The sequence below is a fragment of the Notechis scutatus genome, unplaced genomic scaffold (assembly GCF_049901735.1).
Source record: "Notechis scutatus isolate UNSWTSFEM ecotype Mainland unplaced genomic scaffold, rNotScu1.2 NSCUSCF28, whole genome shotgun sequence".
Lineage (NCBI taxonomy): Eukaryota > Metazoa > Chordata > Lepidosauria > Squamata > Elapidae > Notechis > Notechis scutatus.
In genome coordinates this window covers 93,264-108,721 of record NW_028263152.1, presented here as the reverse complement: position 1 = coordinate 108,721, position 15,458 = coordinate 93,264, and the positions used below count along the sequence as shown (strand labels likewise).

Genomic DNA, 15,458 nt, shown 5'->3' with positions numbered 1-15,458 from the left:
CAAACCTACTAAGCCTTAGGCCAACATTGATCCAAATCGAATGATCAATTATGCAAATGAGAGAGGCAACTACAATTGTTTCAGTCACTACTTAAACAAAGGTCATTATTCAAGTGATGAATTCAGGAATGAACTGAGAAAGGAAAATCATCTGGATTTCATTCAGGTTTTTCAAAAACTCCATTTTTGGATTTTACTGTCTTCCACAAAGTAAGGCAAAAAAGGGAAGCCATGGAAATAAAAATCATTCAGGAAATTAGACAGGTCGTGTGGTACAAAAATAAGTGAAATAAGAAGAAAAGGAGAGTGTTAGAATTGCACATGGAGGGAGTGCAACTCCATCACCCTGCATGACTTACGAAGGAGAAGGTATGGAAGGAGGGCTGTTGAAAGGCCACGTTATAGGTGACACATATGTTTCAGTTGTGACCACACCAATGAGATGGTCTCCAGGCCTGTAAAAGCTCCATGGATTGTAGCCATCCTGGTGCTCCAAACTCAATGGGCATTTCCTTCTCAGCTTCCCACAGACTGATGGGGACACCAGCAGCAGCAGAAGCAGAAGGTCCATCATTCATGGCATTAATCAATCCACTCCCTGTTTCTAACACAAACAACAGGAACAGTTGGAAAAATTCAAAGACTCTGAGAAGTGCCAGTGGCTTTCCTGATCTAAACAGAGAATCACTCAGTTTCATCTGCAAAGGAGAGAAAGGTGCAATCAAGAGCAGAGCCTGTACCTGTCCCAAAACTTGGCCCCAGAGAGCTTCATCCAAAGAATTTATCCTTTTCTGATATAAGATCCTTTTCATGTTGCTTCAATCTGATGTGTACATCAAAGTCTAATACTGGAGATATAGCATCACAGGTCTCAAAGGCCAAGATGGTCATAATTACAGTGAGAAGCAACTTCTCCTCTTGGGATCCAACTTTTTCTGGGCTCCATCTGCAGAGGAGAGGCTGGAATAAACCATGTTAGTAAAAATTACAGATACACCCCTGGGATCATTGTTCTGTTGTGGTTGTGGTCCTTCCTTCCTGTCAGGGCAAGTCCAGAATGTGATGCTGGGGAAGAGAATTCAGCACCCAGGGAATTGACTTCTGCTGTCCTTCAACATGGCCTCTTGTCTCTAGAGATTGCTGGGGAAGGTCACCCAGAGCTATGGAGTTTGGTGCTACTTCTAAGCTAATGCCATTTAACTGTAGTGTTGCCTGTCTTCTAATGACAATCGGCACCCTTGATCTCTGCCCAGTGTTAAGAGTATTTGGAATTTTGTTCTATGTCATAATCCTATATATTGATCTTAATTGCAGCTGATTTTAAAATTGCTTGTGCCTGAAGTGAAATGTCATTTCCCATCTTTTCTAGCAATATTAATTTTGGGATAAGAGCTCATTAAGAAGCAGGAAAGTGCCAACTTGTGGACTAGATCATTGCGTACATAGGGAGAAAATTATAGAATGGATGGAATTTTTATATTTATTTTCTTGTCATTCCTGTGTTATCTTACAATGTTCCTACAATACACCAAGATTCTTTGCATTGTGATGTTTCTTAGTTTTTTAAATAAAGAATGGACTGTAAAGTCTGCAGCTGAGATCTATCAATCCAAATCTATCTGTCTGTCTGTCCGTCCGTCCATCCGTCCGTCCATCCATCCATCCATCCATCCAATTTACTGGCCACCCATCTTATCACAGGGAAACCCTAGAAAGATGGCGGTGATGCCCACAGTGTGGTGGATGGTGCAACCTGATTTCTAGTGACATGATTTCTGGAGATCTGGTGGCTCTTCCTCTGTTGTGGGGATCTTCTATTGCGGGGGAGTGACCCCTCTGACCTTCCCAATTTCTGGGGCCGAGACCTTGGGGAAGAGACCAGGTTCGGAGGGTTGTATGGATGCTAGTGGTGTCGGTTGGGTGAGTGGGGCTTCAATCCAGGGGGGGGAGGGGCTGAGTTCCAGTCCTGTCTGGGGATCCAAGCCAGCTAGGAGGCTCTGGGCCAGTCGCTCTCTCGGAATCCTGGGAAAGAGGCAATGGCAACGGCTTCTGAGCAGCCTGGCCAAGATCTCTGGGCCGCCCCCCCTGAGGGCTTCCGGACAACCTTCCCACCCATCTGGCTGAGGCTGAGGGGCCTCTCTGGGCCTGGCTTCCTCCTCACCGGTCAAGCAGCCTCCAAAGGGCTGGATTCAGAGAGGGTTTGGCAAGGGACTGTGCTGTGAGGAGGGGGCACGCAGGGGTCCTGCAGGGCCAGGGGGTCTTCAGTGGGTCTGCCCCTCCCCAGTGAGGGCAGGGAGGGAGGGGGCTGGGGAAGAGGGAGGCAGGGGAGCCCTCCCATCTGGTCTGGGCAGCTCAGGTGCTATCAAAAACCCCACCTCTGAGGGAGGAGCCTTCCTTGGGATTGGCTGGGAGAGCGGCTCTGGCATCACAGATGGGGGACAGGTGGAGCTCCCAGGTGAGCCATGGGCACCTGCAGGCCAGGTGGGGCTGGTGGGGTCCAGGGGGTAGGTGAGGTCAGCCTGGGGCCCTGCTGCCAATTTCCCCTGGGGCAGCCAGGGGCTTCTTCCTCCTCCTGCTCTGGGAATTGGGGCACCCCTGGAGGGGCTCCCTCTGGCCTTGCTGGGCAGGGTGGGGGATCTGCACATGGGGGCCCAGGGCAGGGGGAGCGAATGGGGTGAGGGTCCCCAGGTTGCATCTCTTGCCAGGATCCGAGTCTGGTGTGCCAGCTTTGCACCTGGCAGGTGGGGGCTGCTGTTCCCCCAGGTGTGAAGCCCACCAGCTCCTGGTCCCGGCCAGAAGGAAGGGCCGAGTCTGGAGGAGAGTCTCTTGATCCTTTCAGAAGTCAGGAAATGGCCTTCTGGGTGGCAGGAGACCCCAAAATCAGGGAGGTCAGGCTGAACCCCTGGAGCTCTGGGACCCCCCGAATGTCCAGCTCATTTCCCTCAGAACCCCGAAGGGGCTTCCAGGCCGTTTCTTTCCCAGGGAGGCGGAGGAGGAAGATGGACGGAAGGAGGGAAAAGAGGCAGGAGGTGAATCGGGTGGAAGGAGGAGGAGGAGGAAGAGGAGGCCGGGAGAAACTTCCCTGCAGCTCTGCCAGGACTTATCAGGGTTCGCTCTTTCCTGGCAGAAGGTCCTCGACCTACAGCTGTTCCATTTAGTGACCATTCAATGCCACAGTGGCACTGAGAAAGATGACTTAGGGCCCCTTTCCAAACTGGCGGCCCTGGCAGCCTCCCTGGGGTCCCAGGATTTACATTTAGACAATTGTCTCACACGTATGATGGCCACAATGTCCCGGGGTGTGTGTCACATGATCCCCTTTCGTGAGCAAAGTCAGTGGAGAAGCCGGATGCACCTAAGAACCGTCTGGCTGACTTAACATCTGTAGTGATTCGCTTAGCAAACAAGGCCAGAAATGTCATAAAGTGGGTCAAAACTCATTTAACAACCGTCTCCCCCAGCAACACAAGTGTTGGGCTCCATGGCGAGGACTTCCTGCCTTGTCTGTCTGGAGGTCTCAGGGCTGCCTTTGAGGCTGCCTCAAGGGCTTCTCCAGGCTGCCCTGCGTTGGGTGACCCACGTCTCTTCTTGCCAGCCCCCCCCCAAGAAAGAGGTTGGGGGGCACCTAGAGGCCCCAGGTCTTCTGGTTGTGGGGATGCGGCACATATAGTGGGCTCTGCGGCCCCTTCGGCCTCCCCACCTCCGAGGCTCTGAAAATGCCCTTGGGGGTCCCTGTGTCCCAGGTCTCCAGTCGTTGGGGGGTTTCACTCCCATGCACCCCTTGGCCCAGGAGGGAGAACTGGGGGTCTGAGACAGGAGGGGGAGTGGAGGAGATGGGGGGAGGGGGGCAGGAAGCGCCAGCCACCCAGGGCAGCCCCATTGCCCAGAGCAGGAGGAGGAGGATCCCTGCAGGCTTGGAGAGGAGGAGGGGCTCCCACCCAGGAGGCCCAGGGGGGAAGGGGAGCTCCAGAGCCAGAGAGGGAGGCAGAACTGACCGGCCCAGCCGCCTCCTTGGGTGGTTTCCTGGCTGTGTGGCTGGGAAGGCCGGCATCACCGTGGTTGTCCAGCCCCTCCTTAGGAACCTCCAGGTGGGATGAACCCTCCACCTTCCCAGGGAGGCCATTCCATGCCTGCAGGTCTCTGCAGGTCCTGGCTGGTCTTTTCCCCCCTCTTGGAGACCCCCGGAGAACTGGGCTCATGGCAGGCGATTCAAGGAGGGAAGAGCTCAGTCTTGGATTCAGCCACCCGGAAGTGCCACTCAGAAAGTGTCACCTTAGATATTCAAACCAAGTTGCTTTTTTAGGATGTTCTATATGTAATGAACATTTAATGGAGGAATCCCAATATCTTTATTAGCAAGTGTGGGATGAAGGGCAACATTTTGTAGAGATTATCAAGCTGGCTGAGAAAATGCACCCAAGGATATCTCCTCAAACACTTCTCTGGAAATGACCATCAAATATTTAATTTGGCCACCCTGTTCTCCTCCATTGGATTCACCAACATTTTAATTAATGTCTTTGATGAAGGGAGAAAAGTATAGAGGAGACCCAGCCTGAGTCCTGGGGGTGGGTTGGCTTTCAGGGAAGGGACCCTGACCCCATTGAGGGTCTCCATCTGCAGGGAGCCCTTTCAGGAGGGCAGGAAACCTGGGCATGAACTAGCCAGGATTGCTTGTTCTTTCATCACCACATCTCAGCCTTGTTTTCTTTCAGCAAGAAAAGTACATTTCCCTTAGAACCAGGGATGGATTTCTAAGACCATAGAACAAGGGTCTTCAAACTTGGCAAGTTTAAAGCTTGTGGACTTCAACTCCCAGATTTCCTGAGCTAACGTGACTGGAAGGAGGAATTCTGGGGGTTGAAGTCCACAAGTCTTAAAGCTGTCAAGTTTGAAGGCCCCTGCCATAGAAGATCAAAGGGTCCATGGGGCCTTGGATTTTGGGTGTGTCCACGTGAGGTGGCCTACATTGAGATGGATTAAAATTAAGATTTTTCTAATTGTCTATCTCGAAATGAATCTAGCAGGACAGATTTGTCACATTTTGGAATAAACCTCTCAAGGGGGAAAGGGGCCATGAGAGCAGGAGGGTCAGAGCCTGAAATTATGCAGGGACACACAAGGCCTAAATCTTAGGCCAAGCCAGGAATTCTCTACATTTAGAGCTTCCTGGCTCAGGATGGGACATAATTCTGCATTATTCCTTGTATTTTTCCATTCACTGGACTGGTTTCCAAGGTGGAAGCTGGAAAACTCCCTGGGGAGCCAAGAGGGAGGAAGAAATAAATCCCCAGATTTTCCCTTAATTATAGGGGGGAAGAGGGACACCTGCCACGGCTCCTTTGCACATCTGGGAATGAGCCTGTGAACAAGAACTCGGCTAAAAGTTTGAAAATTAATTGCGGGGGGGGGGAATGTACTTTTCTTGCTGAAAGAAAACAAGGCTGAGTTGTATTGATGAAAGAACAAGCAATCCTGGCTAGTTCATGCCCAGGTTTCCTGCCCTCCTGAAAGGGCTCCCTGCAGATAGAGACCCTCAATGGGGTCAGGGTCCCTTCCCTTAAAGCCAACCCACCCCCAGGACTCAGGCTGGGTCTCCTCTACACTTTTCTGGCTCTGAGGAAGATTTGGGTTTTTTGAGGAGGGGAGTCAAGACCCCCCCTCCCAATGGGGGAGGCAAGAGGGGGGATGTCCCAAACCAACAGCTGCATCAGACGTAAACAAATCCCAAAAATAGTCATCAACAAGTTGCAGCAGGTGAAAATAATAATAATAATAATAATAATAATAATAATAATAATAATAATAATAATAATAATAATAATAATAATAATAATTGGTCAGCTGCAGAAGGCCACCTTACTGGGATCTGTTCGCACAATCCTCCGATACATCATGCAGTCCTAAAAACTTGGGAAATGTTCGACTAGTGATTTGTGATATGAAACCCAGCATGTTTATCTCATTTGCTGTGTATACTGTAATAATCATCATCATCATCATCATCCTCATCCTCATCCCTTTTCCTGATTCCAAAATATGGATCCATGAAGATCGTGCAGTGAAACAACCAGGGGAAGCTCTGAAGTTTAGATGGACTTCTGATTGAAAGACAAAATGACTGAACCAATGATTTCTGGATTTAAAAAAAATTCCAAGAGGGTGGGTGTCATGTCCCTGTCAGAGTCTGAATCCGAGGAGGAAGTCGAATGGCTGATAGGGGGTGGGAGTGTGGCTCTGTTAGCTATGGAGGAGGCTGGGGAAGGGCAAAGTACGGCTGGGCAGAGCAGGAAAGAGGTAGAACAAGGGAGAGGAAGTTCAAAGGAAGACCCAGGCCCACCCCTTCTTCATCTTAGGGCACACAGGGAGGAACGGAGAAGAGAGCAACATGGGTTGCGTGGCTTACGGGGGAGGAAAGGGCCTTGATTCCCTTCATTAGCCACACCTGGGAAGAGAGTTTAAAAGAAATGCATGCTGACTGCAGCAGCTGCTGGGAGCAAATGTGACTTTATCCTGTGTTGTCTTTGCTTATCTGTGTTCCTGGCTATGTGAGTTTTGCCGTGCCTTCACATTTGGAATTCTTGATCCTGCCCTGCCAAACTAATTACCTCAGTTTGGCTTGATTGGACTTAAAGTTACAGCTTTTGTTGACCATGTTTTGGACTTGATTCCCTGCAGTTAAAGGCTGTTCCTGGGAGAGTTCTTCTCCAGCCAGAAGGTAACCTGGACATTGGGGGCAACGTTGGAGCCATTAAAGGGACTCTTATTGATTATCTGACTGTGTTGCCTTTGTGCCACACCCTGGCTCATCACATTGGGGGGGGGAGGGAATGAGGTGACAATATTTTATTTCTTACCAACTTTTTTCTCCACTGGGACAAATAATAATAATAATAATTTATTTCTTTAGAGAAAGGAAGCAAAGTCAGTAATACCTTGAAGGAGATGTCTCCCCTTGAGGTGGGGCAGAAACGAGGGCCAGGTCACAAGCTCAGGGAGGAGGGAGGCTTTCCAGGCAGGAGCATCTTCAGAAGGGAAGGGAAGGGAAGGCCCCTCCAGGCTGCATTCCACCTGCCACTCCCTGAAGGACCCTTCAAAAGACCTCCAGGGTCTTTTGCTTTTTGTTAGAATTGTTTGTTATTTCTTATTTTCTTTATTTTACTTCCCCTCTGGTTGGATTTGTATGTCTGGATTTTAGCCTTTAACCCAGGAACTAGAATATAATTTTTCTTTTGCTTCTTTTTTTATTAAGAGAAATACATAAAGTATCATTTTTTTATTTTTTTCCTCCTTCCCCTTATCCTTTTTTTAAAAAATCCTTTTTATCCTTTTTTTCCACATCCTCCCTTTTCTTTTTGCATATTACTGGAACCAATTGGATTAAGGGATACAAGTGCCTTAAGATTTTTCTCCTCCTTTTTTATTTTTTGGAGTGGCAGCTGCTTGCTTTCGCTCTCTTTTCTTTCCTTTTCTCTCTCTCTCTCTCTTCTTATAGCTAAGTATTTCAAGATGAGCAGAAAGACAACAGCCCCAGCTTCTTCAATACCAATAGCCTCCTCTTCACCATCTGGAGGAGAACGATCAATGCAGACAATGTTACAACAGGAGAAAGAGAAGGAAGTGATGTTGCAGATGATTTTGCAAGGAATCCAGAAGATTGAAAGGAGAACAAAGAATATTGAGAAAAAAACTGAAAAGACAGATGAGAAAATAGAGAATATTCAACCGATGATGATGAAATATGAGGACAGATTTAAGAAAATTGAAGAAGAAGATATACAAAGAGATAAGAAAATTGGAGATATTGATACTCGATTGAGTGAAGTTTAAAAGGGCAGGAGTGGACCATTAGGATGGGAAATCAATAGATAAGGATTTTACCTGAGATTTCAAAATGTAGAAGAAGAAAAAGGTGAAAACCTCGCTGAAATAATGACAGAAATATTGGCAGAAGTATTAGAGATAACCAAAGAGAAGATGATGGATGGGATGGATGAAGTGTTCTGTGTCTATACAAGATATGCAATGAGAAATAAGTTACCAAGAGAAGTTCACATCAGATTTACTAAGAAAATTATTAAAACTCAGATACTGCATGTGACAAGAGAGAAAACATTAAACTAAACTAGAAATTGTTGTGCTGAAACAGGTACCAAGAAGAGTAAGAGAGATGAGAAGAGAATATTTGAATTGAAAAAGAAAAAGAAGGTGCAGTAAGTGATGTACCCAGAGAGCAACGAGAACTAAGATCTACTAGAGCAATAAAACCCTCTTACAAAGCCTAATATGGATGAAAGAAAATTTATTACAATTAACATAAATGGACTTAATTTAGCTACTAAAAGAAGAAAAGTATTTCATAAATTAGAGAAATTAAAGTTTGATATAATCTGCCTACAAGAAGTACATATTAAAAAACAACATGATTGTATATTGAAACAAAAAAAAAAATAGGGAAATTATTCGCATCATTGACACAATGTAAAAAAAGAGGTGTGGTCTTATATATTAGAGATACAATTCCAGAAGAACCAATTTATACAGATGATGATTGAAGGATTTTGATGGTGGAAATAATGGACAATAATGTAAAAACATTTTAAATCACAATTTATGCTCCAAATGACAATCAAGAAGAATTTTACAGGAAATTACATATGAAAATAATTGAACTGGACTATGCTAATATTTGTATGATGGGAGATTTCTTTTTTTTTTTTTTTTTTTTAAACAGACTTTATTCAGTTTTCACATTAAAAACAAAAATCTCTTTTTAGTGGACAACATATTTCCGGGTCATCATCTTTACATACAAATATGACAGAAATTATACATTGATATATGCATACTTAATTCTATTATTACCTTTTCCATTCCAAATTTTCAGTAAGGAGAGAAACAAACACATTAATTCTAGCCTCTTTCATTAATTTCTTTTCTTTTTTTTTTTTTTAAATAAATTTTATTAAATTTACAATTAAAAACATATCGACATTACATACACAAAAGGAAAAAAACAAAAAAAAGAACACTCGGTCTTACAAACTGGAAAGAAAAGAGAAGAGGAGATGTAAAAGAAAGAAAGAAACAAAGGAAGAGAAAGAGAAAAAAGAAAAAAAAAGATGCATTTAAAAAACAGACAATATCCTTTTTTGACAGTCTGCAAGATCCAATTCTCCTACCTTAATTTGAATACACACATCTTATCGAAATCTATGCTTAAATTACCCATTGTCCATTAAGCAGTTTATCTCTGGACTAACCAATTATACCAAGAGTTCCAATTATCGTAAATGTTGAAGCCTCTTTGTTTTTAAGTGCTATAGTTAATTTATCCATTTCTGCACAATCACATATTTTCTGGATGACCATTTGTTCTGTAGGTGCATAGGGTGATTTCCAACACTGGGCAAACGCTAATCTGGCTGCAGTTAGGATATGAATTGTTACATATTTCATCTTTTTGGGTAAATGTTTATCAGAGATCCCTAGTAGGAAGAACTCTGGTTTGTATTCGATTTGTTCTTTGGTTATCTCCTCCAACCATTTTCTGATTTTTTGCCAATATTTCTGGGTTTCTTTGCAAGACCACCACATATGAAAGTAGGTTCCTTCTATGCTTTTACATTTCCAGCATTTTGGACTCGTGTTTGGGTTCATTTTCGCCAACCTCGAAGGGGGCAAGTGCCATCTATAAAACATTTTGTATGTATTTTCTTTATATGCTGCCGATTTTGTAATCTTAATATTTCTGTTCCAAATCTTTTCCCATTCTGATAATGTAATACTTCTTCCGACATTCCTGCTCCAGGCTATCATGTTCCCTTTGACTATCTCTTGTTCTAATTCTACTTCCAGTAAGTATTTATAGAATTTGGATATGTTCTTTTGTTTGATCCTAGAAAAATTTTATCTAAATACTGCAGTTTGTTATAAATTCCAAAGTCTTTTATATCTTGTTTGTATCTGCTATGGATTTGTATATATAACCACTGATCAATTTTAAATCCCTGTTCCTGTAGTTCTTGTCGAGTTTTTAATTTCCCTTGCGGATCTAATAAATCTTTATATTTAATCATTTTTGTTATGTCCAAATTATTGGGATGTACCATTGCCTCCATTGTTGATAGCCAGATCGAATTTTTAGATAGTGTTTTTGCATATTTTTTCCAATTAATTAATAATGAGTCCCTAATGAGGTGTCTATGAAAGTAAGACTGCTTGGGTTTCCCACTTCCCATAAGAAGGCATGCCACCCTCTCTGGAGGTCATGCCCTTCTAATGCTAAAATTCTTTTGTTAAGTAAGTTCACCCAGTCTTTTATCCATAATAAGATAGCTCCGAATAATATAATTCCCAATTTGGAAGGGCTAGACCCCTCTACTTTTCGCATCTTGTAAGGCCTTTACATTGATCCTGGGTTTTTCCCCTGCCAAATAAATTTAAGTGTGATCTTATTTAATTCTTCAAAAATTTTTTGACAACTTAATTGGGATTGTCTGGAATAAATAAAGAAATTTTGGTAATATATTCATTTTAATCGAGGCAATCCTGCCCAATAAGGAAAGCTGCAACTTATTCCAGGATTCTAAATCTTTCTTTGTTTGTTGAAGTAGTTTATCATAATTGTTCTCTTTGAGTGATTTACCTTGTGGTGTTAACCATATTCCTAAATATTTGACCCTTTTTGTTACCTGTATCCCCATCATTGTTTCTAATTCTTCCTTCTGGTTTTCTGTTAAATTTTTGGTCATTAATTTCGCCTTTTTCTATTAATTTTTAATCCTGCCACTGTGCCAAATTGTTCTAATTCTTTTATTAGATTATAACCTTTTTCCATGGGTTCCTCCAAAAGAAAACCATATCGTCAGCAAACGCTTGTAGTTTATATTCTTCTGATTTGACCCTCACTCCTCTAATTTCAGAGTTTTGTCTAACCCGTGTTAAGAGTGATTCTAGGGCAAAAATGAAAAGAAGAGGTGAGAGAGGGCAGCCCTGTCTGACACCTTTTTCTATATTTATTGGATCTGTTTGTTCGCCATTGATTAGTATATTAGCCTGTTGTGTGTTGTAAATAGTTGTTATAATGTTTTCAAATTTGGTACCAAGACTCATATTGTAAATTTTTTGAATTAAAAGTGCCAATTTAAGTTATCAAATGCTTTCTCAGCATCTAAAAACATGAGTGCGGATTGTTTCTCCGGTGGGCTTCATAATATTCTAGGACATCGATAACGGTTCTTAAATTGTTCTTTATTTGTCGGGACGGAAGAAATCCATTTTGATCTTCATGTATATGTGGATTTAAAGCTTGTTTTACTCTATTAGCTATGATAGAAGTAAACAATTTATAATCGGCATTTAAAAGTGAAATCGGTCTATAGTTGTTGATGTATCTATGATCTGCATCCTCCTTCGGGATTAGCGAAATCAGCGCCCCTCCACGAGTCCGGCATCTTGGCTGCCAGAAGTACCTCATTAAACACTTCCAGCATCAGTGGTCCTACTAGTTCCAATATTGCTTTATATAGTTCTGCCGAATCCCATCTGGTCCTGGAGATTTGTTATTACTTTGATTCTCCATTGCTGACTTCAATTCAGACCATGTAATATCTTTATTCAATAACTCTATCCATTCCTCTCCAATTACCTTGTCATTCGTCTCCTCTAAATAAGTTCTTATTTTATCTTCATTAACTTCCTCCTTTTATATAATCTTTGAAAATAGTTGTAAATGATATCTTTTTTCTTCTCTATCTCATGTTGTAAGACATCTTTCTCATCCATTAGTTGGTGTATCAATCTCTTTTCTTCCATTTTTTAAGTTTATGGGATAGCCATCTTCCTGGTTTATTTGCATGCTCAAAATAATTTTGTTTGGACCTTTTCAAGTTAATTTCTATTTTATCTTGTTCAAGTAAGTTCAATTTATGTTTAATTGTTATTAACTGATTTTGTGTTCTCTGGTTTTTAGGGATTTTTGAAGTTGTATTTCTAATTCTTTAATTTGTTGTTGGAATTTATTTTGTTGGGCATGTATTCTTTTATTTCTCATGGCATTATAGGAGATTGTTGTTCCTCTTATAATTGCCTTCATTGTATCCCAAATATTTTGTTTCGTGGTTGCTTCATTATTATTTTCTTTTTAGAAAATAATTTAATTCCTCTTTCAGCTTCTTAATGTACTCTTCTTCGCTTATTAACTGAGTATTTAGTGTCCATCTTTTCTTTGTTTTTCTCCTATCTCTCCAAATTAGTTGTATTGGGTTGTGGTCGGCCCATTCATTTGGTAGGATTTTAATTTCTTTTATTTCATTGGCCAATTCCCCATCCATCCAGGCCATATCTATTCTAGTCCAGATTTTGTGTGGATTTGAATAATATGTGAACTGTTTCTCTTCTGGGTTTAGTTTTCTCCATAAGTCTATTAAGTTTAATTCTTTCATCATGTCCTTACAGGGCATAGAAAATTCTCTTTTCCCTTTCTTGTTCTTATTCACATTACTATGGTCTTTTTGATGATCAGCAATGGAGTTGAAGTCGCCTATCATGCAGATATTCCTTTTTCGAAACCTATTATTCTCTGATGAAGATCTTTAAAAAATTTCCCTTGTTCTTCATTTGGCTGCGTAGATTGCTACCAATAAAAATGTGATATGATTAATCCAAATTTGTATAACCAGAGTTCTTCCTTCCGGATCCGACCAGATTAGTTCTGCTTTTACATCATCTTTCACAAATATTGCAATTCCTTTCTTTTTATGTTTGTCTGCTGGTGCTGTAAAAGTTTTCCAAGTTTCGGGCAAATTAAATATCTTTCATCCTTTTTCCTAATGTGTGTTTCTTGTAGGCATATTATGTCGGCTTTTGTCTAATTAATTTAGTTAATATCCTTTTCCTTTTAGATGTTGAATTTAAACCATTTATATTAATGGAGAGGAGTTTCTTTCCTATCTCCATTTATCTAGGTCTGTTTAGTTTTTTGTCTAGTGATGATTCGGTTTTCTTCTTGCTGTTGTTGTGAGATTGATTCTTCTCTCCCTGGTTGTGGTTTGTCGCTATCCCTAAATTTTGGGTCCTTCTTTTTGGTTTCTATGGCGATTACGATCATCCTGATTTCAATCCGTGCCTATTAGCTGATCATGAAAGTCTTGGGCCTGTTCTATAGAATCTATTTTGATTTTTCTCTCTTTCCAAGTTATTAACATCCCTTCTGGGATTAACCATTTAAAAGGAATTTCTTTTTATTTAAATAATTGGCCAAGAATTTATAATCCTGTCTTATGACCTCACTTTCCTTGGGATTTGTTTTAGGATCGTAATCTCTTTACCTCTATATGTTATTGTTTCTTCTCTGGACCTTTAAGAATGGAATAATTAATGATCAATTGGATTATAAAATGCAGAAATCAACAAAGAAAACTAGAAAGACACTACCAAAATCTTTCTTTCAAATGATAGAAGAAGCAAACTTAAAAGATGCATGGAGAGAGAAAATGTGGAAAATAAGCAATATACCTTTTATTCAAACAGACATGCATCATGGTCTAGAATAGATATGATATGGATGTCAGCAGAATTACTTGCTAATATATGAGAAATTGAAATAGAAACAAGCACTTGGGCAGATCACAACTCAATGACAGTCATTTGGAAAGGACAAAAGAGGAGATCTAGATGGACCTTAAATAATACGATAGTAAAGGAAAAAGACTTCAAACAGAAAATAGAGAAAGAATTGGTTTTCTTTTTTAAAGAAAATAAAAAGAGGATACATCTTTACAGAATCTCTGGGACACGATGAAGGCCTACACAAAAGGCTATATACAAGGCTATATATAATAGGCTATATATAATAGACTATACAAGGAACAGAAAAAGACTTTCAAAAGATGACTATAAGAGATTGGAAAAAGAATTACAGAAGTTTCCACAAAAAAAGACATTAAAATTAAAATGGACATAACAAAACATAAAATGGGACGAATGGAAAAAGAGGAATTAGCACAAAAAATTAAAAATGCTAAACAGAATTACTTTGAAGATGCAAACAAACCAGGCAGATGGTTAGCCTATAAATTGAGAAAGGAAAGAGAATCAAGAAAGATTAGCCAATTAATAAATGAAGAAGGATATGTTTGCTATGGAAATGAGGAGAAGAAAAAAAGTATACAAGATTATTATGGAAAACTGTATTATCAAGAGAATATTCAAGAAGAAAAAGTTAAGCAATATTTACAGAAAGCGAAATTACCCCAGATACCCAAAGACATTGAAGCAATGTTAGAAGGGAACATTACAATGATGGAATTAAAAGAAGCCTTTAAAAAACATAATGTTGGAAAAGCACCAGGTCCAGATGGATTGCCAGAGGAATTTTACAAGACTTTCCAGGAAATACTGAATCTTCAACTATTAGAAGTCATGAATGAAGTTATGTCAAAGAAGAGAATACCCAAAACATGGTCAGAAGCATATATTACACTTATACCAAAGGGAGACACAGACCCGCAGCAACTTAAAAATTATAGACCTATATCCTGATTAAATTCAGACTATAAAATTTTTGTTTCAATCTTGGCAGAAAGACTGAAAAGATACTTAAATAATTTTATTCATGCTGATCAAAATGGATTTCTGCCAAAGAGACAAATCAAAGACAATGTGAGAATAATTCTGGATGCTTTGGAATACTATAAGGCACATCCTGAAAAGCAAATGGCCTTGATGTTTTTAAATGCACAAAAATCCTTTGATAATGTGAGCTGGTGATTCATGTTATTGCAATTGGTACAAATGGGCTTTGGTAAAAAATTTATTCAAGCCATTGAAACGATATATCATAAACAAACTGCAAAGGTTATGATAAATGGAGAATTGACAGAATCCATAGATATAAGAAAAGGGACTAGACGAGGTTGTCCACTGTCGCCTCTGCTGTTTGTGTTAACATTGGAAGTGTTGAATAGGAATATTAGAGAGAAAAAGAAATAAAAGGAATAGAAATAAAAAAGGAACAGTATAAATTGCAAGCCTTTACAGATGACCTGGTATTTATATTAGAGGACCCATTGGAAACAGCACCTAAATTAATAGAAAAGATAGAAGAATATGGAAACGTAGAAGGTTTGAAAATAAATAAAGATAAAAAAAGATATTAACAAAAACATGCTAGCAAGATGAAAGAAAGAGTTGGAAGAAGTTTTAGAAATACAGGTCACAAATAAGGTTAAGTATTTAGGGATATATATTACATCAAGATGTAGCACATTGAAGGAGGATAATTATTTTAAACTCAAACAGCAGATTGCGACAGATTTGACAAAATAGGTAAACTTACAATTATCATTGATTGAGAGAATATTTACAATTAAGATGAATGTATTGTCTAGAATTTTATACTTATTCCAAACAATTCCAATTCGATTAGTGAAAGAGTTTTTCGAAGGCTTAAATAA

At 40.4% G+C, this 15,458-nt stretch overlaps 1 protein-coding gene across 1 annotated transcript in view; it reads right to left on the bottom strand.

Moving 5' to 3' along the window:
• Window positions 1–596: 596 nt before the first annotated feature.
• The window catches only part of LOC148128523 (uncharacterized), a 65,704-nt gene continuing 50,842 nt past the window's right edge, over window positions 597–15,458 (bottom strand). Inside the window, exon 7 of the mRNA XM_087948861.1 lies at window positions 597–960. Within this exon, the coding sequence (XP_087804987.1) occupies window positions 769–960 (192 nt within the window). The 3' untranslated portion in view covers window positions 597–768. The remainder of the gene's footprint in view (window positions 961–15,458) is intronic.